The 27,097-nt window shown below is 33.3% G+C and overlaps 15 protein-coding genes and 1 non-coding gene across 16 annotated transcripts; 7 read left to right on the top strand and 9 right to left on the bottom strand. All coding sequences in view use genetic code 12, as the record gives it.

Annotated features, from left to right (window-relative positions):
- Positions 1 to 40: 40 nt before the first annotated feature.
- CTRG_06388 lies at positions 41 to 124 on the top strand. Its single transcript has one exon. It is a non-coding gene; the product is annotated as a tRNA-Ser (tRNA).
- A 463-nt stretch (positions 125 to 587) lies between these two features.
- On the bottom strand, positions 588 to 2,444 carry CTRG_03513 (uncharacterized protein; the record flags this gene model as incomplete). The annotated part of the gene is made up of 1 exon (XM_002549170.1): positions 588 to 2,444. One exon carries the CDS (start codon positions 2,442 to 2,444, stop codon positions 588 to 590), a length of 1,857 nt encoding a protein of 618 aa, XP_002549216.1.
- Positions 2,445 to 3,316: 872 nt separating this feature from the next.
- On the top strand, positions 3,317 to 3,952 carry VPH2 (Vph2p; the record flags this gene model as incomplete). The annotated part of the gene is made up of 1 exon (XM_002549169.1): positions 3,317 to 3,952. One exon carries the CDS (start codon positions 3,317 to 3,319, stop codon positions 3,950 to 3,952), a length of 636 nt encoding a protein of 211 aa, XP_002549215.1.
- A 159-nt stretch (positions 3,953 to 4,111) lies between these two features.
- On the top strand, positions 4,112 to 4,354 carry CTRG_03511 (uncharacterized protein; the record flags this gene model as incomplete). The annotated part of the gene is made up of 1 exon (XM_002549168.1): positions 4,112 to 4,354. The coding sequence occupies one exon, from the start codon at positions 4,112 to 4,114 to the stop codon at positions 4,352 to 4,354; it is 243 nt and encodes an 80-aa protein (XP_002549214.1).
- Positions 4,355 to 4,543: 189 nt separating this feature from the next.
- Positions 4,544 to 5,131, top strand: CTRG_03510 (undecaprenyl diphosphate synthase family protein; the record flags this gene model as incomplete). Its single annotated transcript, XM_002549167.1, has 1 exon — positions 4,544 to 5,131. One exon carries the CDS (start codon positions 4,544 to 4,546, stop codon positions 5,129 to 5,131), a length of 588 nt encoding a protein of 195 aa, XP_002549213.1.
- A 114-nt stretch (positions 5,132 to 5,245) lies between these two features.
- Positions 5,246 to 5,941, bottom strand: CTRG_03509 (mitochondrial 54S ribosomal protein YmL13; the record flags this gene model as incomplete). Its single annotated transcript, XM_002549166.1, has 1 exon — positions 5,246 to 5,941. One exon carries the CDS (start codon positions 5,939 to 5,941, stop codon positions 5,246 to 5,248), a length of 696 nt encoding a protein of 231 aa, XP_002549212.1.
- Positions 5,942 to 7,235: 1,294 nt separating this feature from the next.
- Positions 7,236 to 8,582, top strand: CTRG_03508 (uncharacterized protein; the record flags this gene model as incomplete). Its single annotated transcript, XM_002549165.1, has 1 exon — positions 7,236 to 8,582. The coding sequence occupies one exon, from the start codon at positions 7,236 to 7,238 to the stop codon at positions 8,580 to 8,582; it is 1,347 nt and encodes a 448-aa protein (XP_002549211.1).
- Positions 8,583 to 8,797: 215 nt separating this feature from the next.
- On the top strand, positions 8,798 to 10,117 carry CTRG_03507 (putative alanine--tRNA ligase; the record flags this gene model as incomplete). Its single annotated transcript, XM_002549164.1, has 1 exon — positions 8,798 to 10,117. One exon carries the CDS (start codon positions 8,798 to 8,800, stop codon positions 10,115 to 10,117), a length of 1,320 nt encoding a protein of 439 aa, XP_002549210.1.
- Positions 10,118 to 10,186: 69 nt separating this feature from the next.
- MRPS9 (mitochondrial 37S ribosomal protein uS9m) lies at positions 10,187 to 11,113 on the bottom strand (the record flags this gene model as incomplete). Its single annotated transcript, XM_002549163.1, has 1 exon — positions 10,187 to 11,113. The coding sequence occupies one exon, from the start codon at positions 11,111 to 11,113 to the stop codon at positions 10,187 to 10,189; it is 927 nt and encodes a 308-aa protein (XP_002549209.1).
- A 204-nt stretch (positions 11,114 to 11,317) lies between these two features.
- SNT1 (Snt1p) lies at positions 11,318 to 13,510 on the bottom strand (the record flags this gene model as incomplete). The annotated part of the gene is made up of 1 exon (XM_002549162.1): positions 11,318 to 13,510. One exon carries the CDS (start codon positions 13,508 to 13,510, stop codon positions 11,318 to 11,320), a length of 2,193 nt encoding a protein of 730 aa, XP_002549208.1.
- A 1,366-nt stretch (positions 13,511 to 14,876) lies between these two features.
- CTRG_03504 (uncharacterized protein) lies at positions 14,877 to 17,852 on the top strand (the record flags this gene model as incomplete). The annotated part of the gene is made up of 1 exon (XM_002549161.1): positions 14,877 to 17,852. The coding sequence occupies one exon, from the start codon at positions 14,877 to 14,879 to the stop codon at positions 17,850 to 17,852; it is 2,976 nt and encodes a 991-aa protein (XP_002549207.1).
- A 16-nt stretch (positions 17,853 to 17,868) lies between these two features.
- On the bottom strand, positions 17,869 to 18,609 carry CTA6 (Cta6p; the record flags this gene model as incomplete). The annotated part of the gene is made up of 1 exon (XM_002549160.1): positions 17,869 to 18,609. The coding sequence occupies one exon, from the start codon at positions 18,607 to 18,609 to the stop codon at positions 17,869 to 17,871; it is 741 nt and encodes a 246-aa protein (XP_002549206.1).
- Positions 18,610 to 18,681: 72 nt separating this feature from the next.
- On the bottom strand, positions 18,682 to 20,064 carry CDC6 (AAA family ATPase; the record flags this gene model as incomplete). The annotated part of the gene is made up of 1 exon (XM_002549159.1): positions 18,682 to 20,064. One exon carries the CDS (start codon positions 20,062 to 20,064, stop codon positions 18,682 to 18,684), a length of 1,383 nt encoding a protein of 460 aa, XP_002549205.1.
- Positions 20,065 to 20,409: 345 nt separating this feature from the next.
- CTRG_03501 (MFS transporter) lies at positions 20,410 to 21,990 on the bottom strand (the record flags this gene model as incomplete). Its single annotated transcript, XM_002549158.1, has 1 exon — positions 20,410 to 21,990. One exon carries the CDS (start codon positions 21,988 to 21,990, stop codon positions 20,410 to 20,412), a length of 1,581 nt encoding a protein of 526 aa, XP_002549204.1.
- A 396-nt stretch (positions 21,991 to 22,386) lies between these two features.
- On the bottom strand, positions 22,387 to 23,931 carry TRP3 (bifunctional anthranilate synthase/indole-3-glycerol-phosphate synthase; the record flags this gene model as incomplete). The annotated part of the gene is made up of 1 exon (XM_002549157.1): positions 22,387 to 23,931. One exon carries the CDS (start codon positions 23,929 to 23,931, stop codon positions 22,387 to 22,389), a length of 1,545 nt encoding a protein of 514 aa, XP_002549203.1.
- A 235-nt stretch (positions 23,932 to 24,166) lies between these two features.
- Positions 24,167 to 27,079, bottom strand: MCD4 (mannose-ethanolamine phosphotransferase; the record flags this gene model as incomplete). The annotated part of the gene is made up of 1 exon (XM_002549156.1): positions 24,167 to 27,079. The coding sequence occupies one exon, from the start codon at positions 27,077 to 27,079 to the stop codon at positions 24,167 to 24,169; it is 2,913 nt and encodes a 970-aa protein (XP_002549202.1).
- Positions 27,080 to 27,097: the final 18 nt, after the last annotated feature.

Genomic DNA, 27,097 nt, shown 5'->3' with positions numbered 1-27,097 from the left:
GCTTCGTTTGTCCGAGTTGAATTTACCAACTGGATTTACTGGCGGCATGACCCGAGTGGTTAAAGATGAAAGATTAGAAATCTTTTGAGCTATGCCCGCGCAGGTTCGAGTCCTGCTGCCGTCGTTAATTTTTTCTGAGGCCCAATCTCTTTTTTTTTTTCTCACACCATGTGATGTTGATTGAGGATAGAAAGAAAAAAAAGTATAAATAGCGCGCTGTTTCCCCCCGTTTTCAAGCTTGAAACTTTAATGTGCAAACTGTCTTTTACTAGATTTTGGAGATAGTGTTAAGTGCTAGAAAATTAATTTTCTGTTTTATTTCTTTCTAGATTTTGATTACTCTTTATGTCTTTTATGTACTAACTACAGACTCATCATTCTAGCACCACCTAAAGCTTAGGTTTATATTCTTTAATGTATATCTGTTTTTATTATTGTATTTAATTTATCTATTGTAGACAAACTCATATTTAGAAATGAAATTCTATACACGTACATTAACAGCAACAACTATAAACTATAAACTATAAACAATAAATATAAAATATTAAACAGCAGAGGATATATTCTCTATTTCTTCTTCCTCACTATTTTCTAGCAAAAGTAAAACCAATAATTATTGAAGCACCTAAAACAGCTAAAGCACTAGGGATAAGAATTTCGTTTGGAACACCAGCGATCAAATCACTAGAACCAATATTATTCTTTCTAACACTTTTTCTAGAATAGATTGATTTAACATCTTCAATGGTAGCATGTTCATGAGGATTGTGAAGATACAAATCAGCTTTGTCATTTTGAAGTTTCAAATTGATTTTTATACATTCACATAAATCATCATCACTAGTAATGGAAACAACATCACCTTCATCATCAACATAACTAATGGCATATTTCTCATCAGATTCAATATTCAAAACCGTATAATCCTTTTCATGCAATTTTGCATCTATTAATTCTTTTAATCTGACGATACCTTCAGATGATTTCAAAGTGATTCTATGTACCCTTCCTTCAATTCCTGGAGATTTGAACTTGAACGTGAATGGAATTTCATCAATTGCTGCTGATGATGCATATTTCAATGATGAAGCTTTAAATGGAAGTGATTCAACATGGGATACAGAATCAGACGGTTTAATATCAACATTAAAGGAATGGAATTCAGATGGTGTTATATCTGGAGCTCCACTACCAGTAATACCAGCACCAACACCACTATTGCTGAATGCACCGGCATCCATTAAGGAATCAGAATGAGCCGATTCAGTTTCTCCTTCAGTGTGGTTGTCAAGTGACGTCCAAAACTTGTTCCAAGCTGGACCTTCACCAGTAGGGGTATCTACAGAATCTGTTCCGGTTTCTGTTGTAAAAGCAGCTGTAGTCTCCAATTGTTTAAGTTGATTCAATGTAACATAAGTCAATTTTAAAACATCCACAATACCAATGATCTCATCTTCATCACCAACAACTGGCAAATTCAAATAGTGACCATCAAACATTTTTCTCAATGCCTCTGGAACAGGTAAACTAACATGGGCCACATCAGGTTGTGGTGTCATAACTCTTACAATAGAACATTTCTTTGGATCCAAACCAGCTGCAATTACTCTCAACACCACATCTTTAGATGTGAAAATACCAGCAACTTCATCGTTTGTATCTTTGACCAACACAGCTGTAGTTCTGTTTTCCTTCATCAAAATCGTTGCTTCAAAAACAGATGCTTTAACATTTGTGTAAATAGGTTCGGTATGGAAATCCAAAACATTTTCCAAAGTTGGACCATTCATTTTATTTTTTAAAGTTTCAAAATATTGGAAAACATGTTGTGGTTGTTCACTGACTCCCATTTCAGAATGAACTGAATCCAAAGCTTCGTATAATTTCTTACTAGAACTATGCATTCTTTCCAATTTAGACATTTGTTCAGCATAACATTTGGTAATATCCAAGACTCCAACAATATGATTATCGTCATCCAACACAGGAAGGTGTCTAAAACCTTTTTCAACCATTAAAGTCAATGCTTCACCAGCAGCATTGTTGGCATTAGCACAGATTGGATCCTTTGTCATGATTTGATCAATGGTCACTTGATTAGCATTTAATCCTGATCCAACAATTCTAAAAGCTAAATCTTTAGCAGTGAAAATACCCAATAATTGACCCACTTCATCAACTACCAATACACAATTTTCTCGTTTAGCAGTCATTAATTGAGAAACTTCATATACTGTGGAGGTTGTTTTACAAATAATAGGATCACTTGGTTTCAAAGATAATACAGTTCCTGGAGTAGCTTTTCTTCTTCTTGTTGAAGTTGTTCCATTTTTCTTTTTCTTATTCAAATCATGTTCAATTCTTCTTCTAATAGCATCATCCCTTTTGGATTGTCTCTTTCTTGAATCTAGATTACCTGAAGAGGAATGGGAAGATGACATGGTTGATATATCCAGTTTTTCACTAATTGATGAAAATGATTTTACCAGGAGTAATCCCTTGAGATTTCTTAAAACACCTTTCTTTGGAGAAGGTTTCGATAAATGAACTGGTTGTGTCAATGTGGGCAAAAATTTATATTAAGTTTCCTTTTTTTTTTACTGATTTGTAAATAAACAAAAAAACAACAATGCAGGTCGTGTGCAATGTTCGGAGAATAGTTTTGTTTTTTCCTCGTGACTTTCGATTAGAGTTACACTTGGAAACAGTAAAGGTTGAATTGTCAAACTCATACAACTGGGTCAATAGAGGGAATATGTCTAGGTTTATATACTAAGCCATTCTTATCCGGAAAGGAAATTTTTATTTTAATTTTTATTGTATTCTAATAGAATATGGGGAAGATTTTTTTTTTAGAAAATGGGGCCACAAATTACATACGATTATTTCCTGTCATAAAAAAAAAGAAAATAAAAAAAAAAAAAAACGGTCTCAAAGTTACGGGAAGCTTTTCCTGAAATCGAGGGTTGTCTGGAACGTCCCGACTAAAAATAAAATCAACAGACAATTTCGTGGAAATACCGGTTTAGGAAATACATGAGCCTCAAAGTCACGTGCAAATTCTATAATAGACAAACCCACTTTCTAATAAAACTTCGAGTCAATAGAGCAACTATCCAACGACTCACAATTTTATAGGGCATTCAAATCAATTATTATTATTATTATTATTTTAATTTTAGATAGTTTAATTTTGTAAGAGAAAACCATTGAGAGCGACGGGACTTGAAAAACAAAGTGAGAAAAAAAAAATACTCAATGATAATAACTTTTCACCTTATAATCTTCCATACATTAGTATATTTACCTAGTCATGACCCAATTTGAAATTACCTTAAAATTGAAAGAAACAATCTCCAATTCTTCTTTAGATAAGGACCAAAAAACTAAAATACTATCTGATTCATATATTGCTCATCAGGACCTAGTGAAATTTTATCAAACATGCCACCCAACATCTTCATTATTACAATTGATTCAACAAACTAAATTACACGTTCCTAAATTTGAAACTCACAAGCAACCAAAGACGAAAGAGTTTTTAAAATCAATGGAAAGATTGAGACTTGAAGCAAAAGAACAAGAATACCGTAAGTTAATCAACCCGACACCTCAATTCTCAACATTATATGAAGAAAAATTGAATGAATACGATTTGACTCCTCAGCAAGCTGCAAAGGAATTAAAAAACCAATTAACTACAATTGTTAATATTATAATCAGTGTTGCGAGTGTAGCATATGCGATTTGGTATTGGACTGAAACTTCTTGGGGATTACCTCTAAGTTATAGGGTGTTATTAAGTGTTTTCTTTGGTATTTTAGTTTTGGTTGCTGAGGTTGTTGTATACATGGGGTATCTTAATAAAATTGAAGATGCTAGAACCAGAGAAAGAAAGAAGAAGGAAGTTAAAAAAGTTGTCAGAACTTTTAACTTGAAAGAGGATTGAAAATTTTTTTTATTTGAAAGTGTTATATTTTTGGTTGTAAAAAGGGAGGATAAAAAAAATATAATAGAAGAAACCAAAATCCCTTGGTTGCCTAAACCATTATTTTTTTTAAAAAAAAATTTTTGTTTTCATTTTTATTTTTGAATTTATACAATAATCATGTCTTTAGGCACAACAAGAACATATTCGTTCAATGCTTTGTTGGCGCTCATTTTTAGATTCCCGTTGTTTGCATATGTTGTTGGTTTTATCGAAGATTTTGTAATTTCAATCATGAAAACGGGTCCTATTCCAAAACATATTGCCATGATCATGGATGGTAATAGAACTTACGCAAAAAATCACAGATTACCTTTGAAAGAGGGCCATTTTGCTGGTGCTAATGCTTTAGTTAAAGTATGAAATAACTTACCACTACTTTAGAAATCGATTCTTTCTAATACTAACTTTGTTTGATAAATTTAGGTTCTTGAAGTATGCTATAAAGTTGGTATTGAACAAGTCACTATTTATGCATTTTCTTTGGAAAATTTCAATAGGACCAGAGAAGAAATCGATACTTTATTTGGGTTGTTGCGTGATAAATTGAAGATGATTTCAGAGCATGAAGATTCGTATGCTCGATACAATAAGGTCCGCATTAGAATCATTGGCAATAGATCGTACATTCCACTGGATATTTTGAAGGACTTAGAGAATATCGAAGAAATCACTAAAGATCATTCGTCTAAGAAAACTTTGAATGTTTGCTTCCCTTATACTGCTCGTGATGAGATCACATACGCTGTCAAACGTATTGCTGAAAAGAGAGTGAACGGTGAGATCACTAGCCGTGATGAAATTACAACCAAAACCATAGAAGAAAACTTCTACTTTGGGGGAGATGTGCCACCTTTAGATATTTTGATTCGGACAAGTGGTCATACTAGATTAAGCGATTTTTTACTTTGGCAATGTAATACTGAATGTACTATCGAGTTTCCAGATGTATTGTGGCCAGATTTTGGGTTTGTTAGTATTATTTCAATTTTATTCAAATGGAGCTATTACAGAACTATTCAAATTGAAGAAGAAGCAATAAGAGGAAAGGAACCACATATCCAAGATGTAGTCCCCCCAGTATTATTAAGAGATTTACCACATCCACCTCCAGCTACCTCTGTTACTATTCAGAAATGATTAATTTGTTTTGCTAAACTTTTACAACTTCTCTCTTTCTGTTTTATAAATTGTGCATTATTTGAAAGGTGAATATATACATGTTTCTTTTTTTTTATATCTTTATAAAAGTATTTACACACTTTGTTGCTTTTTTTCAGCATTCTTCATTTGTTGAACCAATTTATTGAATTCTTTTTGTTTCTCCCAGGTAGATCTTTCTTCATTCAAATAAACATTTCCTGCAGTAAAATCTTCTGGTCTTAAAACAATAGCGTCTGGGTGTTTTTCATTCTTCCATCTGGTGCTGACAACGTTTTCAATTTCATCATATAAGGTTTCTAAATCATGACTCTTCGAAACAGTGTAGTCATTGAAATCAATACCCAAACTAGATTGTAAAGCTTTAACCACGTTAAATCTAAATTCCAAATCAGTTAAACTTATATCTTTATATTGTTCTCTAGTTATTTCTTTACCAAGCACATTTTGTAAGCTTTCATTAATCTTGTTTTGTAATAATTCTTTATTGGAATAATGAGTTTCCAAATCTTTAGGATGTAAACCTCTAACAGATTTCCAATTTCTTATATTGTATCCAGGCATTTCTTTTTTACGGTCAAATTTGACATATTTGTCAGAGTTCTTATAAGTTAAATGTGTAACTTTAATAGATTCTTGTCCAGTTAATTCATCTTGTTTTTCAATTATTTCTTTTCTTTTTTGCTGTGATTCAATGCTTGTTTTGTTTTTTCCAAAAAGATCACCAAACCAAGATAAAGTTCTTGTTGAAGTTGCAAATGATCTGCTTTGGACTGGTACCCTTATCATTATTGCTATTGAGTGGATGTTCGTACTACTTAATATGATTCTGAAATATATTCCATACTTCGAAAAATTTTTCTAATAGTGAAAACGAAAGAAAAAAAAAAAAATCAAAATTGGTAAAACAAACACGACATGAATCACGTGATACAATTTCGTGACTTTTTGATTTATGGGTATGCTTTAAGAAAATGAATTTGAAAAAGAAAAAATACAGAAAAAGAATCCAAATATTGAAGGTTTTGAATGGATTTACGTTGATAATTTAATATAATTAATTAATATAGCTAGAGGCTTGTACGGTATGGTTATATAATTTGCACCAAAAAGAATGATGATATTCCATTTTTAAGGAGCTAATACTCCAATTTGAGAATGACACAATCAATGAACTTAAAGAGTTAATATATAACATATTTTTGAAATAAATTGTAGTTCGGGTGTTAGAAAAAAAAACAGGTTATATTATATTGAATAGTCACAATTTCTTTATTCATTATTATATGGACAGTTTATTAAGTATTCGGCAGAAGTTAAACTACATCTAAGTTTGCAAATGTTCTGTAGCTGGAGGAAAAAGAGTGTTCCCCAATCATGAATTTCGAGAAGAATACTTTACAGTCAAGTAACGCCCCACACAGTTACGCATTGTTTATTTTATAATAGATGCGTCCGTTAAATCGGATATCACTGTATTTAGTCTTAAAGCCGCTGGTAGAATTTGATTTTGGAATGAAACTAGACTGACACAGTTATTTCATTTTTTTTTTCCTGTTCCACTTTTTGCTACCATTTGTTCTTAATTACATGGAAAGCAATGTACTTTTACAGTATCAATGTTGCCAATCATATTAATGATTCCGTAGAAAACAAGGGACAAACCACTTCTCATGGTTTTTAAAGAATTGCTTAATTTTAATAAACTGAAATGCAGATACGATGAGTCGCATTTCTCAACAATACATTCGTTTTTAATTCGGTTTAATGCAAGTAAACATTGGGAGCCAATTCATGTGAACTAAAGTTTCAAGGTGGATACAATTGTTGTTGGATAAATACATTAAAGAATTGTTCAATTTATCACACAAGTAGCTGAAGAGAAGATTTTTTATGATGCAGTTTTCTATTTTCTTGGAATAAGGTCTGGTCAGCACTATTTGTACCATCGCATGTATGATCTAATTTATTAATAAATTAAATGTTGAAAATCAAAGGAATATTCTATTTAAAGTGAATAGATTGCTTGGATTTCATCTAGGTAAAAATTCTAAACTTTATCAATTCAAAAAATCCATACAAAATGAAATTCCTATTCTTTTTATTCTTTGCTCCTGTTGTTTTTGGTGGTTCATTACAATTTGACTTAAAACGTAGATCCAAGTCCTTAAACAGGAGACAAGATGACGACGTCAGCTTAGTGCCTAAACCAGAAGATAATGAATATTGCATCGAATTAGGTTTTGGTTCCGAGAAGGAAAAAGTTCAGGTCATAGTTGATACTGGGTCATCTGATTTGTGGGTTCCAATATCGAACGCAACTTGTAATACTGGGACTTCTAGCGAATCCGCTGATTGCCCAAAACTGAGGTACAAATGGTATAAATCTACTACATTAAAAATGTCTTCCTTGCCATTCTATGTTCAGTATGGGGATAATTCATCTGCTGAAGGGTTGTTTTGTCAAGATACAGTCTGGATTGGTGATACAGGCATAAATAACACGACTTTTGGACTTGGTGCCATAGTTGACAGTGTTGGAACTATGGGTCTCGGTTTTCCACAATTAGAAGGCTCCATCTTGGCGTTCAATGAATCCTCATATCCAAATTTTCCACAAAAGTTAAAGATGGATGGAACTATTGATAGAGTGATTTATTCTATTGTGCTTAACAAAGATTCATCTAAAAGTTCATTGTTGTTTGGAGCAGTTGACCATGAAAAATATTCAGGTGAATTGTTAACTATACCTATGATGACTGAAGAAGAATATGAAAAGTATATGGCTATTTCAATAGATTCTATTGCTTTGGCTAGTGATAAAATCAACCAGACACTCGCTTTGGAAACAAATGTCATATTGGATACTGGCAGCACTGTTTCTACTTTTAGTAATAGTGTAATGCAGGAGTTAGCCGAAAGTTTGGGTGGCGAGGTGAAAGATGGGCAATATTATGTGGATAAAACTTTAGCAGACAAATCCAAGTTACGCTTCACCTTCAACAACTTAACTATCGAGACAGAAGTCTATATTCAAGATGCTGGGGATGGTGAGTATGTATTACAATACTTCAATCAACCAGATGACTCCATTCCTGCTAATGTTCTTGGCCAAGATGTCTTGACTCGAATCTATGCTGTCTATGATTTAGATGGATTGGAAATCAGCATTGCCCCACAAAGTGGATCAACTAAGTCAAACATTGAGGTTGTCGGGGCCGATGGTGAATTCAATAAAGCATCCAGTAACATCTCTGAAACAAATGATAGTTCTGCAACAACTGAAGGTTCCTACTCAAGTGCTACTTCTCAAACAAGTGGCAGCTCTGAAACAAGTGACAGTTCTCAAAAGAGTGATGCAAGCTCAATCAAAAACATTTCTGTTTACTTGCTAGCTCTTAGTTTGTTGATTTCCATTTGTTTTGGTTAGTAGGTTATAAGCATGTTAAATATTATAATACGATATTTATTTGATTAATGGTCGTGCAAAATAATTCATATCTCTAATCTCTCCCCCACATTCCTCCACCAGCGAGATTTCCTCATGACCCACTAAGAAATATTGTTGAAAAATCGCAAAATTTCCAACTACTCAACAATCGCGGATTACTAATCCCGAAGAACACATCTATAACTATTCCCAATATGACAACAGCGAGTACAACAGCAATAGTTGGTGCATTATCTTGTCAAAAGAATTCATTCTTGAAAACATTCAATACCAAAGTTGTTTCCAGTTATGAATTTATTCCGCCTTTAACCTCCAAAGATAAGCAAAATAAAAAGTCCAAATCAAATAAAACAAAAGAATTTGGTGTCGAGTTCCAGGACACTATTTTGTTTCCTGAAGGTGGTGGTCAACCTTATGACAAGGGAACCATTACAATTTTACCTGAAAATAAAGTTATTGAAGTTAAATCAGTTTTGAGAGATAAATTAAAAGCTGTTCATTTAGTTGATGAAATGATTGAACCAGGTACTGAAGTTACTTTAAATGTTGATTGGGCTCGTAGAATTGATATTATGCAACAGCATACTGGACAACATTTGTTATCTGCGGTGTTTGATACATTTGGTTTAGAAACTTTGAGTTGGTCTATGGGTGAAGAAATCAATTATATTGAGTTACCAGAGAAAATCAACGATGAATTACTTGGTGAGGTTCAAGAAAGAGTGAACCAATTAATTGTTGAAGGAATTAAGATCACCGTTGTCACTCCAGATCAACATGGTCATGAAGTGGACGTTTCTCATTTACCAGATGATTATGATTTGAGTAAGGGGATAATTAGAATTGTTAAAATTGGAGAATTGGATGCCAATCCATGTTGTGGTACTCATTTAACATCCACTTCTCAAATTCAGTCCATAGCTTTGTTACATCAAGCTCCAATTAGAGGTGGCCATTCAAGATTGTTTTTCACTTGTGGTGCTCGAGTTGCCAATGTTTTACGTAAAGAACATGAAATTTTAAGAAATGTTGCAACAAACCAATTATCATGTGCTATTGAAGCTGTTGGTGAGAAAGTTGAATTATTGAATTTAAACACAAGGAAATCCAACTCAACTATAAATGCATTATTGAAGGAATTAGCAGGATTGGAAGCTAGTAAGATATATCAAAACTTCAAGGACGGTAAGAAAGTTGCCTATGTTTATCGTACCGATCTTCCTGATTATTTAACAGCAGTTAACAAGGAATTGTTAAACTTGATAAATGGTGACGATTCATCTGTGGATTTGAGTAAAAATCAAACTCTTGTTTTACTACACGGGGCTCCTTCAAATGGCGGCAGCATTAAGATCACTGGACCTGAAGCATCATCAATTCAAACAGAATTGAAGCTGAAACTAACCAACTTAAAAGGTGGTGGAAAGGGTACATCCTTCCAAGGAAAGATTACCAAATTTGAAAAAGGAGAATTAGAATCAGTTTTAAAGTATTTAGATTCAATATGTACATGAAAATAATAACAGTATATAATGTATATACACACATATATATATAGAGCAGGCAAAACAAACAAAAGAAACTTAACGTTTGACCCATGTTGGAGATTTTCTAGCCTTAAGTTTACCTGGTTTCTTTCTTTCAACAATTCTAGAGTCACTCTTCATTAATCCGGCTTTAGACAATCTTGGTTTCAATAATGGGTTAAAGATAACTAAAGCCTTTGAGATAGCATACATTATAGCTTCACTTTGACCTGTGTAACCACCACCAGAAACTTGAGCAAAAACATTATATTTACCTTCTTGATCAATAACTTGGAATGGATAAACAATATTCTTTCTGGCATAAATGTTTGGAAAATATTCAATGATTGATTTACCGTTAACTAAAACTTCACCTTCACCTTTAACAAGGTAAACTTTTGCTTCACACAGCTTTCTTTTAGCTTTACCTCTAGCTCTACCGAAACTATCCAAAGTTTTTTCCTTAGCAACTTGAACAATTTTATTCAATGAACTACTGGAGTATTCCTTCAAAACTTTGGAAACTTCAATTGGCATCAATTGTAAATCAATACTTCTTAATCTATTCAAAAGGGTAATTAATTCACGATAATGAATATTTTTAACTCTTGTACCAGATTTGGTTATTTTAGTATAATCATCAAAACCAATGAATTTTTGATTTTTAATTTCTTCATCTGGAACTGATCTTGTTGGTAAGCTTTGGTACTTCTTTAATAAAGCTTTTAATTTATTAACATTGTCTTCATGAATTGGGTTACCACCGTAAAAGGTATTTAAAGTAGGTACAGTTCTAATTCTGTTAATTTCTTCTATGGTCAAGTTTTCAGTAACTTGTGTTGGTGGACGGTATTGAGATCTTCTTTGGAATTTTGATTGTCGTTGAAAATCTCTTCTGACTTCGTTGAATTGTAAAACTGATTGATGGAATGGTCTTTGAGGTATATGAAGCCCTCTGAACCTTGTAATAAGTCTTGAAGTCATTGGTGTTAACAAGAGTTTTAACTACTGAAAAATTTTCGGGTTGTATATATAAACCAATAACCAGTGAAAGAAAAATTTTTTGTTCTCACAACTTATGAAAACTTAACACGCGCACACGACCTGCACGTGATACGATCACATGATCATGATTCAACATAAAGACTAAGAGAAAGTACTAACAGATATAAAAAAATTTCCATTTTATTAATTAAGTAAACTAGCTATACTCATTTTATGTGTAGGAAGTTCTGCGTGAGAGACAATAGGTACAGCTGTATCAGTTGGCGGAGCTATGGCTGCTGCTGCTGGAGGAGCAGATTTTGGCGCTTCTGGAGGTACAACAATAGGTGCAGATGTAGGAGCAACAGGAGGAGGAGTTTTTGTAGTGGCAGTTTTCTTAGTTCTCTTAGCTTTATGTTTAGTCTTCTTCCTCTTTTGTAACAACATCTTGTAGTTAGTCAGATGTTTTGTCATATAATAGTGTCGAATACAATCTGAAACCGTTCTTAATCCCATATGTTTTGCAATAAGGTCAAATTTTTTACCATGCACCGAATAAGCTTGACAAAACATTTCGTGTTCAGCTTCAGTAAATGTGTCATTCCAGTCTGTATGAATACGTTTAGCCCATTGTTGTTTATCCTTGACAATATTATTGTCATCGCAGAACACAGTGTTGTCATCAAGACACAAATCAGGTATCTTAGCAGCAACTCTAGCAGCTTTATTAATCGGATCTTCCAAACTTAACAAAATGACATTCAATTCGTCATCACTAACTCTATACCTACGAGTACTACGAGCCCCAGCTTCAGCAGAACCATTCGGACCGCCATTACTGTCACCACCGCCACCACTGGATCCTAGTAAACCTGTGACTACACCATTATAAATTTCTTTCTTAATATCATCACTACCAGGTGGTCTCACAGCGGCTATTTGTTGCGCCATTTTCATCTTTTGTTGCTCATAAATCTTCATACGTGAATTATATTCTTCGAAAAGCATTCTTTTTCTCAAGTAAATGGAATAATTTTTATTCTTTAATTTAGAAACCAATGACTTTCTGATCTTATGGTAGTGATTCAAATTGTGTGATACAATTGGATAATGATGAAGATTCGTAATTGGTTTAGCCAATGAATACTTTAACAACATATCCCCTTTTTCTGCATGGAACTTTGCCTTCAATTCACAAAACTCTGTTTCAATTTTATTCAATGGATAATCATAGCTCTCAATTGTTTCGACCTCGGTGGTAACAACTGGAGGTTCATTAACTTCATGAGGAATATCCTGTTTTGTTGATTCTATAGGATGCTCTTGTTCAACAGTTGCTGTTTCAACTTTTACGGATTCATCTGTCATTAAAGAATCTATTGATTTCTCCTCCACTTTCACCTCAACAATCTTTTTGATTTCAGTTTTCGAATCATCCTGTTCCATTGTAATATCATTATCAACATCTTTCTTTTCTTCTCCTAGTGTTTGTTGTGATTCCTTCTGTTTTTGCTCCTCTTTTACTTCTACTTGTACCTCATCAACAGCTTCATCTTCTTCTTCCTCCTCCTCCTCTTCTTCATCGTCTTCCTCCTCGTCATCGTCTTCTTCCTCATCTTTAGATGTAGGAGAATCTAGATCCTGGGGATGTTTCTTCTCAACTGGAATCAATGTGCTTCTGTGGCCGTATTTGTATTTATAATCTCTAGGTTTGTTATAACTTGAGTTTCTAGGTAAGGAACTACCATACGAATTTCTCCCATAATATGAGTCATGTCCTGTACTATTTGTCAATGATGAAGATCCTAAAGGTACACTATTACTACCAGAACTGAATGTTGATGCTCCTCGCATTCTATCTTTAGCTGAGTATCTTGATGGCCCAAAACCTCTACCTGACTTCCATTTACTTGTGTTTATACCCCCGTCGTGAGTGCTATATGAATCATAGCGGTCTTTCATTCTATAATCACCGCCAGTGGCATTATTCAGTCGGTACTGTTGATAAGAAGTCGATGATGAAGTTGCAGATGAATTTGATGATGACGATAGTCGTGATTCCCCACCACTGGATTTTCTCCATGTGTCATTACGACCACTCCCTAGATAATAATCGTGATAATTTCCATAGTTGTTGTTATAATGTGATGATGATGAATAAGAACCATTTCTTGAGACTGAAGGGGGTATAGGATTTTGGTCTTTCAGATGTGACAATGAAGACGAACCACTACCATTACTTTTAAAATCTCGTCGTGATAATCCCTGTAGAGATGGTGATGACTGACTATTGGAGCCCGATGAATAGAAATTTTTCCTTCGTGATTTTCCATAATCTAGGTATTCATTATATCGTGATGAAGGTCCCCCACCATTACGTGGATTCGATGAAGACATGATATTATTGTTTATGAATAGGACTGTTCAGATTTCGTTAAATGGAATGAATTGTACAACTATAAAAAACCACGGATATTGTAATGTTATTAAAAAAAAAAAATAAAAACAGTTCCGCTTATACTTTCTGTCCTGTAATAGAATGAGTGAATGGATGGAATCTATTGAATTGTGAACAATATGCACAAGTCTTGTTTTTTCTTTCTTCTATTGAGATAGATTAATAATGATACAATTAGCTAATGGTAAGACCTGGTTGCCTTATACAATTTAAATAACTTGAATAAAATCGACTAATAAAGGGAAAAAGTAATTCATAAAAGAAAAAAAAAAATCTAAACAAGGGAGAGAGAAAGTGAGTGAGAAAATACAAAAAAAAAAATCTATTCAAAGGCCAAAAGAAAAAAAATTACATACAGTGTATGTATAATTAAAGAGAGAGAAAATTTTTTTTTTTTTTTTTTTCCCTCTGTCTTTCTTGTCTCTGTTGTTTCCCAATACTTTTTCTTTTGTGAGCTTAATTGTATGTGAGACAAACAACAGTAGAAACAAAAAAAAATTGAACATGACACTTTAACTGTTTTATATTGTTTTTTTTTGTGTTGTTGCTTTTTCACTCTCCCTATTTTTATCTTTTTTAGACAACCAAAGATTATATCATGTTGTCTACCAAATATGAATGAAACATAACTACTACAGACATTGAACTGCATTTGGTTTAAACTACAATTTATCAACATAAATGATATAATTGTGAATTCATCGTCGTGGTTATCGTATTTACTGAATAATATTCAAAAGAAAATTGATATGTGTGAGATTTCACTCTTGAGATTAATGAGTTCTTAGTCCTTGCATGTCTTAATCGCATGTGCAAGATACTAGCAAGAAACTATTTAGAAAGAAAAAAATAACAAGGAAATTACAAATTATCACCAGATATCAATTTCTACTTGAACAATTAAAGACAAAGAGGAGGTTAATTATAAAGTTTTATTGAAATATCAGTAAACATAAATACTAGCAACAAAAGGCGATTGTTGTTGTTACAAGTTATTTCATTAGTATCTCTTTCTTTAGATTGATCCTAGACATACCAAGTATATTGCAACTCACATGCAAAGGTAGACGTACTCACTATTGAACGTTTTCAACTAATACGAACTTAGGTAGGGAGTAAAAATGAAAAATGTTACAACCAACTACCAATTGATAAGGGTCGTGTATTTAATACCAATACAGTCGCGTTTTTTTTTTCCCTTTCTCTCAACAATTAGACTGAAATCAAAACAAAACAAAAGACAAAAAGAAATTATTCCATTACTATTAAATTCTTTATAGTCCACGATTCATCAACAAAACATTCATGGTCTTTGGGTTTAGTAATTTATTGGGTTCACCTCAAGGTACCGACAAGAAACCATCAGGTTTAGAATTTACTCCTATAGGAAAAGGAGGTAGAGATGAATCATCATTCCAAGTGCTTCACACATACCCAAAAGATTATTCTCCTTTGTCAACCAATCGAAGAAGATTATTTCAACCACTAAAAGAAACCAACAATATTGCTCATTACTCTCAAGAGTCTGGATTATTTGATGATACAGTTGATGATTTTGAAAGAGCATATCCACCTCGTCACCCTATCCCGAAAAAACAAACAAGATCTCCAGTAACAAGACGTGATTTAATTGCAATCGATAATGCTGGGATTGCAGCCAAACAACTGGAAGAAACAATCAAGGAGTTAATACTGGACAATTATGGGTGGAAGATTAAGTATAAAGAGCTTCGTCGATCATTGGAAAACATGCCTCAGTTGGAAAGTGATGTGAGGAAAGTGAATATTGAATTAAATGAAAAGATAAGTACATTAAAACTTGAGATTCAACAATTGAAACAATCCAACCAGGATTATATAAACCACAAGGAAAACTCTGATGCAAACAGTATCATAGAGGAAAAAAATCTTGCAATTCAACAGCTTAATGATGAGATATACAATTTGAAGCAGAAATTATCAACTCAACAGGGGGCTAACAATTCAGTGAATGAATATGAAGAGATGGTAAGAGATCTTCAAATAGAACGCGAAGAATTGTATGGTAAGATACATGAACTTGAAGATTATATGAGTCATGCAGAAGTTGAATTTGATGAGCAGGAAAAGAAATTCCAGTTATTGCTGGATGAACTTTCACGTTTACAACAACTTCAAACACAAGAGGTATCCAAGGATGCAGTTGAACAAATACATCGTTTGGATGCGAAATTGTTAGAACTGGAAGAGAAGAATAAAGCACTAGAGGAGAAGAATGCAGCCCTAGAAATGAGGATGTCCCAGGAAACAAGAGGTTTGGAAGCAGATATAATTGGAAAATCTCAGTTGATAGATCGTTTGCAACGTGAACTAGGAGATTTACAGTCCAATGGTAGTCATCAAGAAGAAAGGCTTCGAAAGGAGTTGAGACAAGTTCGTGATGAAGTACAAGAAAAACAACGTCTAATCGAATCTATAAGGAAAGAAGAAGATTTAAAGAAGAAGAAATATGATTATGAAATTCATGAATTGAATAATAAGTGCCAGAAATTGGTGTCTGAACTTGAACTGACACAACATAAACTTAATAACCACAAAGAAACTCAGAATGAGGAATTAACTAAATTGCGTGACAATAATCGACAACTTAAGACTGAATACGATGATAAGGTTGTCGAAATGATTGACATGGGCAATGATTTAGCTGAACGTCTTGTACAAATTGAAGTTTACGAAAAAGAATTTGAGAAAGTCAATGCTGAATTGAAAGATGCTTCCAGGAAATTAGAGGCAACCGAAAGGGAGCTTCTGTCCATGAAAGGTGCTAACGAAATGTTATCAAGAGAATTGGACCATATGAAAGATATTGCACATCGCTATGATGAATTAAGACAGAATTATGATTCCTATCAAGTGTCTAAATCCGATGAAATTTCTCAATTGAAGTTAAAGATAAGACAACAAGAAGATGAATTGGTTAGATCACATGAGAATATAGACAGATTGAAACATTCAGTCATGGATAAAAGCGAATTGCATACGGATAATGTCGAGCTTGCTAATAAGCTAGAATCATCATGGAAGGAAATTGAAGATTTACAATCACAACTTCATGATTTGAAACTTAGCAACGCTAGTAAAGAACGTGAATTTGAGCTCGAGATTGATTCCAATATCAGAGACTTGAATAATAAAATTCTAGACTTGAAAGAAGAAAACTCTAGATTGAAACAAAAAGTCCAAGCAACAAATTACACCAGAGAAATTTTTGATGACAATGTTGAATTGGTCGACAAGGTTAAAGAGGCAGAATTTGCTAGGGAAAGAGCAGAAAAGAAATTGGCTAAATTGGAAAATGAAGTTACCGAATTACTTGTTGAATTAGACTCACAACAGAAATATTCCTTAGATGATACTTACGTTGCTGAATTGAAGAATGAGATTGTAAAACTTCGAAGCGCTGTCAAAATTAGTGATGATTATATTGAAGAGCTAGAGGCTAAGACGAAGAGTGCTGAACTAGATCAAACTAAATTGGAAAGACTAAATCGTGAACTTGAATCATCAAGCAATTTAGTCAAATCCCAAGAATCAAAAATCAAATATTTGGAAACAGAATTAGAGAAAGGCGCAGCTAAGTTATCTGAACCCTCGGTTATTCAAGAATATGTGGAATTTCAATTAAAGACTTGTCGCGAAGATTTGGAAAAGGCAACTAATGAGTTACAAGCTACCGAGGAAAAGTACAGTAAACAACTCAAGTTGTTACGAGAAGAGAAACAGATTGTGGAAACAGATTTTATAAAGTCAAAGTCTACGAATACTCAATTACAAATCGAATTGGAAAATACAAAAGAGGAATTGCAAAAAATGACTAAAAACTGTAAACGATTGGCCAAAAAAGTTTGTGAAAATATGCAAGTTAGAAAGAAGTTAGATACTCCTGGATGGGTGCAGTTTCTTGAAAATGAAAGTATTTATTTCCAAAGAAAGTTTATGGAAGAGTTTACTAGAAAAACTGATTACAAGTTCTTGTATAACTATACCTTGCGCTCAATTAAAAACTCAACTAAACTATTAAATCTTCAGGAGAATGATACCAACTTGGTAAAATTAGGAATATATCCAGAATATGTTAACCAAGCTGAAGCGCAACGTCCGAAATTGACATTTGCTGGTTTAGCAAAATTTGTTTTAGCCAGTGTAAGAATTAGAAAAAGAACAAAAGACCATCTTGCAGCTCTACGAGATATTCAACGTGTTAGAAGTGATATAGATGTAGCTAGAATAAATTTCTCATAAATATATAAATACTAAGTTACCTCATTATTCTTCCAATAGGGGTTTGAAACTTATCTGTCGATACTTGACGAACTCTGCCAGGACGAGGAGTTTGGAATTGCAGTTGCAGAGACTGTGATTGTGACCGTGATTGTTGTTGTTGTTGTTGTTGGTGATGCGCAGTAACTGAGTTTGATCTTAGATTACTAAATGTATTACTTGGATATTCCGAAGTTGAATTTAAAGAAACATCACTATGTGGGATAGGAGATTGTAAAATCAGACATTCTTGTCTATTAAATCCATTATTTAAAAAATCAGCTAAATCAGGATCACCGGCAACAGCAGGGATTAATGTTTTATCCACCACTTTCTTTTCATCATGAAAACTCAGTAGATTTAAATCCATCCATGTTTTTTGTTTAATAGATCTTCTATTTTTATATATTTTGGATCCAAATTGTTGAGATGCAAATGATATCATCCCATCTTCTTCTTCATCTTCAGCGAATAATTGTGGATATACATTTACAACTGCTTCGATCAAATTAGTTGTGTCAATATCATCAAATGGGATTGGCTCATCTTTCCACCTCTCCATATATAGTACTTTATTAGGATCATCCAAGTGGACATAAGAAAATACACCATCTCTTGACATAGTTAATTGGTCTGGGTTGTTCAGTGAACGAAACAAGAAACACTGAAATGTATATAAAATGGAATTGTGCATGCACCAAAAAAATATAAAACAAACACCACCCCAAAAGTCGTGCATTTGCACAATAACCTAGACTACAATATTGTATTTCTATCATTATTAATACATTAATTCGTTAAGTCTATAAATCTATTCTATTTTTATTAACACCTTCTTTAAGATACCGATGTTTTCAATACTTTTTACTATATCATTATAAGATGCATTTAATTTGACATTTTTACTTGAACCACTATTAGAAATGAGAACACAACCACTACTTTCTAATGCATGTAAAATTTCAACAACTTCTCCGTATTTTAGCAGACCAATTAGATTATTCATTTCATATTGCTTCTTGTAAAAATCATAAAATACATTCATGGAAAGATTCTTAGCCTTGATTTGTCTTTCACAATTGTATAATTGACATAAGATTGCTTTTTGTAATAAATTCAAATTAACCAATTGATTTTCAGTATTTCCAAATGAACCAATACATATTTTGGCCACATGTTGAATCATCACTTTACCAGTATTCCCAGATCCTTTATTAAGTCTTTCAACCAATTCAATTGATTTATAACAAATATCAAAAGCTTTTCTCAAATCACCTGAAACTGAAGCTGCTTTTTTACAACATAATTGAACAGCACCAGGGTGGAAGACATCTTCTTCTAAACTTGACAATCGGTTCATTATAATTGATTTAATTTGATCAGATGTATAAGGCAAAAATTGTATACTATCCAATTGTAAATTATTTCTAATTAATTTTGGCAAAAAAGTGTTACTTAAATCCAAGGTATTTGAAATACCAAGTAAAATCAATTTAATCTTGGTCAGTGGAATGGTTTTCAGGTTTGCCATTTTAAATAATTGAAATAAAAGTTGTTGATCACGAGTAATTAATGAATCCAATTCATCTAATAATACAATCACATTGGAAAAATCTTGATTTTCTTCATCATTTAACAAGGTAATAAAATCATCCATAGTTTTACGTTTATGAAAAGAAACAGATAATCTGTTAACCAATTTACAATAAATTTCATGAAATATTTGTTCTGGATTATTCAATGTCATGCAATTGATTTTCACCACGCGTATCGAGGAAGATTTTTCATATTGTTGTAATAATAATTGGACTTGTGCTGTTTTACCTGTTCCAGGAGGACCAGATATGTATAAACTGTTGGATGTGTTCATTCTGATACTATTCAGAAGAAAATCATTAATATACTTGGCTTCTGTTTCTCTACTTGTCAACTGTAGATGCATTGAATTTTTATTGAAATTAGAACCACGTTGAAACAATGCCTTGGCACGGGAATATATCGTTGTGGTAGTGGTGGTATTTGAGACTGAATTGATAGAAGAAAAGTCCAATTTCTTTACACATGTTGGTTTTGATCGTTCTTGAAATTCATCAAGCCTTATTCTTTTAACCTTGGTAGGTGTTTTAGTAGGAGTTAATGGTAATTGAGTATTTGAAATATCACGAATAGTTCTTTTTCTAGATGGAGTATTCATTTTAATTAATGATTATGATGCAATGATTATAGACATAAAAAAAATAAAGAATTCAAAAAAGAAAGACAATTTCAATTTAATTTATAACATTTTGGTTTTAGCTGGCTAGGGAATCACATCTTATATAAGTTGATCGTGATGATGTAGAACAAAAAAAAAAATTGTTCACGAGTTACAAAACACGTAAATAAAACTTTGAAAAATTTATATTTTTCGTGTCACAATTTTTTTTCGTGTAATATTCCACGTTATTACATGCAGATTAATTTAACCCAATTAGGAAATACTTACAAAATTACACTACACGCTCCTTTCAAAGGATTTTTGCAACACTAAAACCATTAACTACTTTGCGTATTTAGATCTAGCTCTTAATTTAGGACCATTCAAATAAAACAATACAGGGATTGAAATCATCGCAGCTGCTATAAACCCCAACACACTCGACACCCAGCCTATTGGGAACTCTTTTGTGGCTAAATTGTTGAACAATGGATTGGCAAATAAGGGGAAAACCGAAGCAACAACGGATCTAAATAAATCGTTGGATGCAAATACTGAAGCAATATATTCATGTTTAAATGAAGCACCCATAAAATTAAACAACGTTTGGAAAATCAAAAATGTTCCCATTGAGTTTATGGATGCACCAATCAAAGGCCCAATCCAATGGGTATGTCTTGTAGCTGACCAGCCGAATATGAAATAGCCTACCGATAACAAAACCCCACCAACTATTGCCATAGGAATGAAAACCTCCGGATAAACTGTTTCTTTACGCAAAATTGGCTTTGTGAATTGGTGTCGAATAATAGGAATGTAGAAGGAACAAGCAATAACTACACCAGAAACCGAAGCAAAATATGTACACCCAAGTTCAATAGTTGTAAATCCTCTAACTCCAATGAAATATATAGGGAAAACTTCAAAGAAAAGGTACACGATACTGTAAACCAAAGCAATGTAAAGATCAATTAATAAAACCACAGGTTCCATAATGGTTATTTCCAATGGTCGCCATAATGTATCGGCAACTAATTCGTTGAAAGTCATTTGGGAATTTTCAATCTCACCTTCACTTCTAAGTTGATTATTGCCAGAAATTTTTCTTAATCTTTGTGCCTTACGACGAAGTAATGTCTTGCTGAAAGTTTCTGGAAGTGAGAATGACAAAGTAAACAAAGAAAACCCACTGACAATACACATAAACCAAAAGGTCCAATGCCAGCCACCTTTGACAGTTAATATAGAACCAAAAAAGGGACCAAAACTTGCACCACTCACTGCAGCCATACTCCAACAAGAAATTGCAAGTGGAAGATTACATAAACGAGTTATATCAGCAACACTGGCTCCACCAGTAGCCAAACAAGGACTAGCAAAGAACCCACACAAGAATCTCAAAATACACAATCCTGCAATATTCTTAACTAATGCTGTTGGAACTTGCAAAATGACAAATATTGTTAATGTGACAATATAAATCGATGTTCTACCAAATATGGCATTTTCCGACATTGGACTAAATATCAAAGGACCAACGCCATAACCGATTACAAATAAAGTTAATGGTAAAGTAGCAACCACTCGTTCAACTCCTAAATCATGCATTAATTCCTCAATACCAGGAGTATAAACAGCAGAACCCATGTATACAGATGTAGTTAAGAAAGAAATCTGGAAAATAAAGAAACCCTTTTGGGTACCTGTCCAATTGATCGGGTTTTCTGGATCATCTTCACCATCCCAAGTAACAATCACTGGCTCAACATTATCACTGGGTAATTTTTCAGTTGATGAATTAACACAGTATTTTGGGGGAACAACATAATCCAAAGCCTCCTCTGGATATGAAAAATACTTGTGCGATGATAAATGATAAATTAACCTACCAACAAAACTATCTCTAACAAACCGATAATTCATACTGATATGAGTTGATTGATACGAGACACATTTTTTTGCTTAAAGAAGAATTAGGGAGTCTTATTTATATTGATTTTCTGGAAATACTGTCATAAGAGGTTTTGACATCTTCTATAGTGGGTTATTTCCGCATTTCTTAACCCGCGAAAGTAGTTGCAAATTTTCGGGAATTGCAGATTTGCGATGTGGAAAGGAGGCAACGCTTGCGTTGCTAAACCTGTATAATACCCAGGTTTCCATTAAAAACCAATGGGATTAAGAGAGTTGTAAAAATGATATCATATTACATCTTAAATTATTGTGGATGCATTATAACTTGTTTTGCTATACCATCAGTCTATGTAAATCAAACGACAATAGACAAAAGAACAACTCTATTTTATAGTTCTTCTATCTTTAACAAGTACATAAATCGTGTAAGAACTTACCGGCTTCACCTTTTTCTTCAGCTCTCATTAAGCTTTCTCCTATTAAGAACCCATCAACATGATCGTCGTATTTGTACTTCTTGACATCATCAACCGAGCTTATTCCCGATAATGCCAATACTAATACATCACCCTTTCTATCACTGTTTTTAGCTTCATCAACCAAGGAACTAGTAGTGTTTAAATCAACATCAAAGGTAGTCAAGTTACGGTTATTGACACCAATTATCAAACCATCTTCAGTAGTTCCTTTATAAGTTAATTTCAATGCTTGTTTTAATTCTTTACTGTTGTTGACTTCGACTAATGGTACCATACCCAAATCTAAAGAATATTCATATAATTCGTGTAACAATTTTTCATCATTCAACATTTTAACAATTAATAAAATAGTATCAGCACCTGCTAATCTACTTTCCAAGATTTGATACTTACTGAAAACAAATTCTTTTCTCAACAAGGCTGGACGCTTGTAATCAGAAGTTGATGGTTTGTCAATAACTTTTCTAATCAAAGATAAATCATCTAAAGAACCTTTGAACCAATGTGGTTCAGTTAAAACAGAAATTGCCGAACATCCATTGGTTGCATAAGTTAAAGCTTGATTGGCTGGATGAGCATTGATATTAATATCACCTTTTGATGGACTGGCACGCTTGAATTCAGATAATATGATGGTTTGGTTTAAAGTAGATTGAGTGTATTTGAGACGATCATAAAAATTAATCAATGGTGGAGCAATATCCAAATTCAATTCAATTTGTAAATTTTCAAATGATTTACCAGGTAATTTTTCAATGGTTTCATAATCTAATTGTCTTTGTTTGTAAATTTTGGTCAAGATATTCTCACTCTTTTTAATCACATTACCCTTCTTGATAGATTCATTTTCTACCCAGGTACCTCCGTAAACACCCAATAAATTGTTAATCATTAATTGACCACTTTCACTTAAGATAGATTCAGGATGGAATTGAACACCTTCAATGGTATATTTCTTGTGTCTAACACCCATAATAATTTCAGGTTGAGTTTCAGTAACTGCAGTAACTTCCAAAACATCCGGTAAAGTCTTGGAACTACCAGCTAAAGAATGGTATCTAGTAACAGCAACAGATTGTGGAACATCTTCAAACATACCCTTGCTATCATGTTTGATGGTAGTAGTTTTACCATGGACAATTTCTCCAGCATATGACACATCTCCACCAAAAACTTCAAAGATACATTGTTGTCCCATACAAACACCAAAGATAGGAATCTTACCAGCAAAATGTTTAATAACATCTCTAGAAATACCGGAATCAGTAAGTGGATGTCCTGGACCTGGGGAAATAAAAATTATATCGGGTTTGATTTTATTTTCAATTTCAGAAATTGTGATTTTATCGTTTCTGAAAACATCAACTTTACCACATTTTGGAGATTGATACAAATATTGATACAAATTCCAAGTAAAGGAATCGTAATTATCGATCATTAAAACATGTCTTTTAGAAGGTTCAGTAGTCATGGTAATGATTATTAATAGTGGTTACTCTCTGTGTAGATAATACTCAAAAAATTTTTCACTACTAAACTGGTTTTTCTTTTTTTTTTTTTTCCGTGTACATTATGGGGGGATGCAGTTTCCGTACACATACAAATTTTTTTGAGTCATATTTCAATACGGAACAACAACTAACTGCTACAAGACAAATACCTAATACACCAAGATATATGTGTACCTATAAATTATATGAATGACTCTATGTAACTTTTCTTTTCCTAACCCTATGACTAATTGGTTCATAGTTCAATTTTGTACCGCTACTACTATCATACTCAACACCACTTAACATAATTGAACTGACAAACTCTAAAATCAACATAAACAATGAACTTAAAATGGCTAAACAATAGTTTGAAATTGAAACACCAATATCTAACCAACTTCCTTCTGTCCTAACTAAAAAGAAGAAGTTTAGAGATAGAAAGTCACTTGTTGAGATAATCAATGTACTGATGGTGAATTTCTTGATCTCCAATTGATGATTCATAATTCCAAGACATGTAGATAATAAAACGTAAGGGATAATCAACTTAACCATCAACAATGCTCCCATAGAAAATGGATCAAAAATAGGAATCAAACGATAAACCGAATCCAATGAAAAGGATGAAATTGAAGCAACATTACCAGTACCAAAGAAAGCCAATTGCAAAAAGAAGAATCCAATGATTGTAATACGGATAACTTGTAACCAGTATCCTTCTGGTAATCTGCCAGTCTTTTCATGAGATTCAACTAATTCTTTGTGAGAAAATTTTAACAATTCTTCCATAGATAACCACTGCAACAAGATCAACGAGAATCCAACATAGAACAACAATTCAAAGGAAATAGTCAAAATGACAAACGTTGGAACAAACATCAAGTAGATAATCAACATCCTCAATCGGTAATCCTTAGAAGGACTCATAGAATGCAACAAAGGTAAAACAATCAACGAAACAATGAAGGTAACCCAACCTAAGATTTGTGAGTGCAAGGGCAACCCAGTTCTAGCTTGCAAGGATAAAATTGACACGTTGGTAGCATAGACCATAACTGGGATGGCAACTATTTGTGCAATTACGAGATGTCTAGAAACAGACCCAATATCACTGTTCCTAAAGACGTATTTGGTAGCAACTATACCAACAGTAAGTGCCAAGACACTTCCAAGATGAATTTGAAATAAGTTTTCAACCTTAACTGGATCCAAGTTTGTAAAGACACACATCAACAAACAACTAACAAACCAAATGGATTTCATCAATCCTGAAATTTTGTTAGATCCTTGAACTAAGAATGGGTAAACTCCAATAATGGTGAAGATGACAGAAAACATTGCCCTGTTGAAAAATCCATAGGCGATACCTTCATACATTCCAATGAATGAAACAACAATCAATAACTTTGTAGTTACTGAAATACCATGAAGGAATGACTCGATGCCCGTCGATAAGTATTTTCTTTCATTAATTATAGTGTACCAAAAGTACAATGGGAATGCTGCGTACATGTAATAATTGAATGGCGAGTTTTGGTAGAACAACAAATAATTAATGGATAAGCCTAATGCACCAAAAGAACCAGCCAAAGGTAATGAGAATTCAGGAGCGAGCTCCAACAATTCCTTCTCATGCAAGATAAATAATTTTAAGAAAAGATTAAATGAATAAACAATCCAACCAAAGAAGCCTAATGTCACAATAGATCTAAGTAACAACCAATTATATGTTTGCAAATATGTTAAACCATCCAAAGTCTTCTTCATCAACTCTTCAGTAACTTTAATAACCTTAACTTCAATTTCACTATTGTCTTCTGATTCCAATTGACCAATTAAAGATTCAATTTCTTGTTGGTATTGTTTGATGCTTTTTTCCTCAAATGGGCTATAAGGCTTAAATTTGAACTGGTGGTTATACACTTCTTGTTCTTTAACAAAATATTGTTCCACAATAGCCATGGCATTGGCGTATAATGCTTTAACTTTAGTTACTGAGTCTGCATCAATATAGCCCAATGGTAATTCGCCAACAGAGTTAGCTGGATAGTTTGACCCTATTAAATATGCCATCAAAGAGGAAATATCAGCCTGGTTGACATCGTTTCTCACCAAGTGATCCAATTCCCAACTATCGAAATAAGTTGGTTCAAATCCACTTTTGACAATATCTTGCTTTTCTAACTGTTCTTCCAAATTACTGACATCTTTCAAATGAATTGGTCTCTTAACCCCAGCACCCCAAGCAATTAATGGAGTTCTGGTATTATCTGGATGACCGTCACCATGAGATCCAAAATCGGACATACCATGATCTGCAGTGAATACAAACGCAGTTTGATCATCACCAAAAAATTCGTTGATTTGTGGGACCAATTCTTCCAATTTTCTGTCAATATATTCAATATTTTCATAGTACTCAGCCGAATACGGACGGTATGCATGACCAGCGGTATCAGGACCTAATAAATGTAAGAAAAACACGTTTCCATCTTGTCTTAATTCATTATCCAATGTCTTGTTGGTTGTCAGGTTATTCAACAATTCATCAAAATGGTGGAAAACAAATGCATCTAATTCAATAGAGCTAGCAGTGAAGTCTTCAAATTCATGACCATACATACAGACATCTATTCTGCCAGGAACAACACCATCACCAAATGCAAACATTGGCAAAATATCTGGCAGCCCGAATGAATATGTATGTTTCGATTGATTGAAAAATGAATCAAAATCAACAGGATTTTCCTTCCATCCTTTGGTAACTGCACTCACATCCTCATAAAATCCTGCAATCATTGCCACATGACCTGGTCTTGACTCAGTTGGCATTCTAGTATTGGAAATACCCCAAGTACCATTATTTAATGCAAGACTACGTAAATAAGGTGCCAAATATTTTTCTTCTCCAGTTCTTGGATGAGTCAATTTCTGAAATGTTTTATCTGCTCTTAACCCATCACCAACGATCAAAAATAATCTTTTTGCTGGTGGGGTCCATGTTGATTTATGATGATCCATACCATGAACCAATGGTGACACGAAGTAAATATCGAATATTGACCATAAGTAGAAAAGGTGGAAAAGTATTCCTATTATGACCAATAATTGACGGTTCTTATTCATCTTATAGCTGGAGGTATT

Source organism: Candida tropicalis (assembly GCF_000006335.3).
Source record: "Candida tropicalis MYA-3404 genomic scaffold supercont3.4, whole genome shotgun sequence".
In the NCBI taxonomy this organism is placed as follows: domain Eukaryota; kingdom Fungi; phylum Ascomycota; class Pichiomycetes; order Serinales; family Debaryomycetaceae; genus Candida; species Candida tropicalis.
This window is presented reverse-complemented; position numbering and strand designations above follow the sequence as displayed.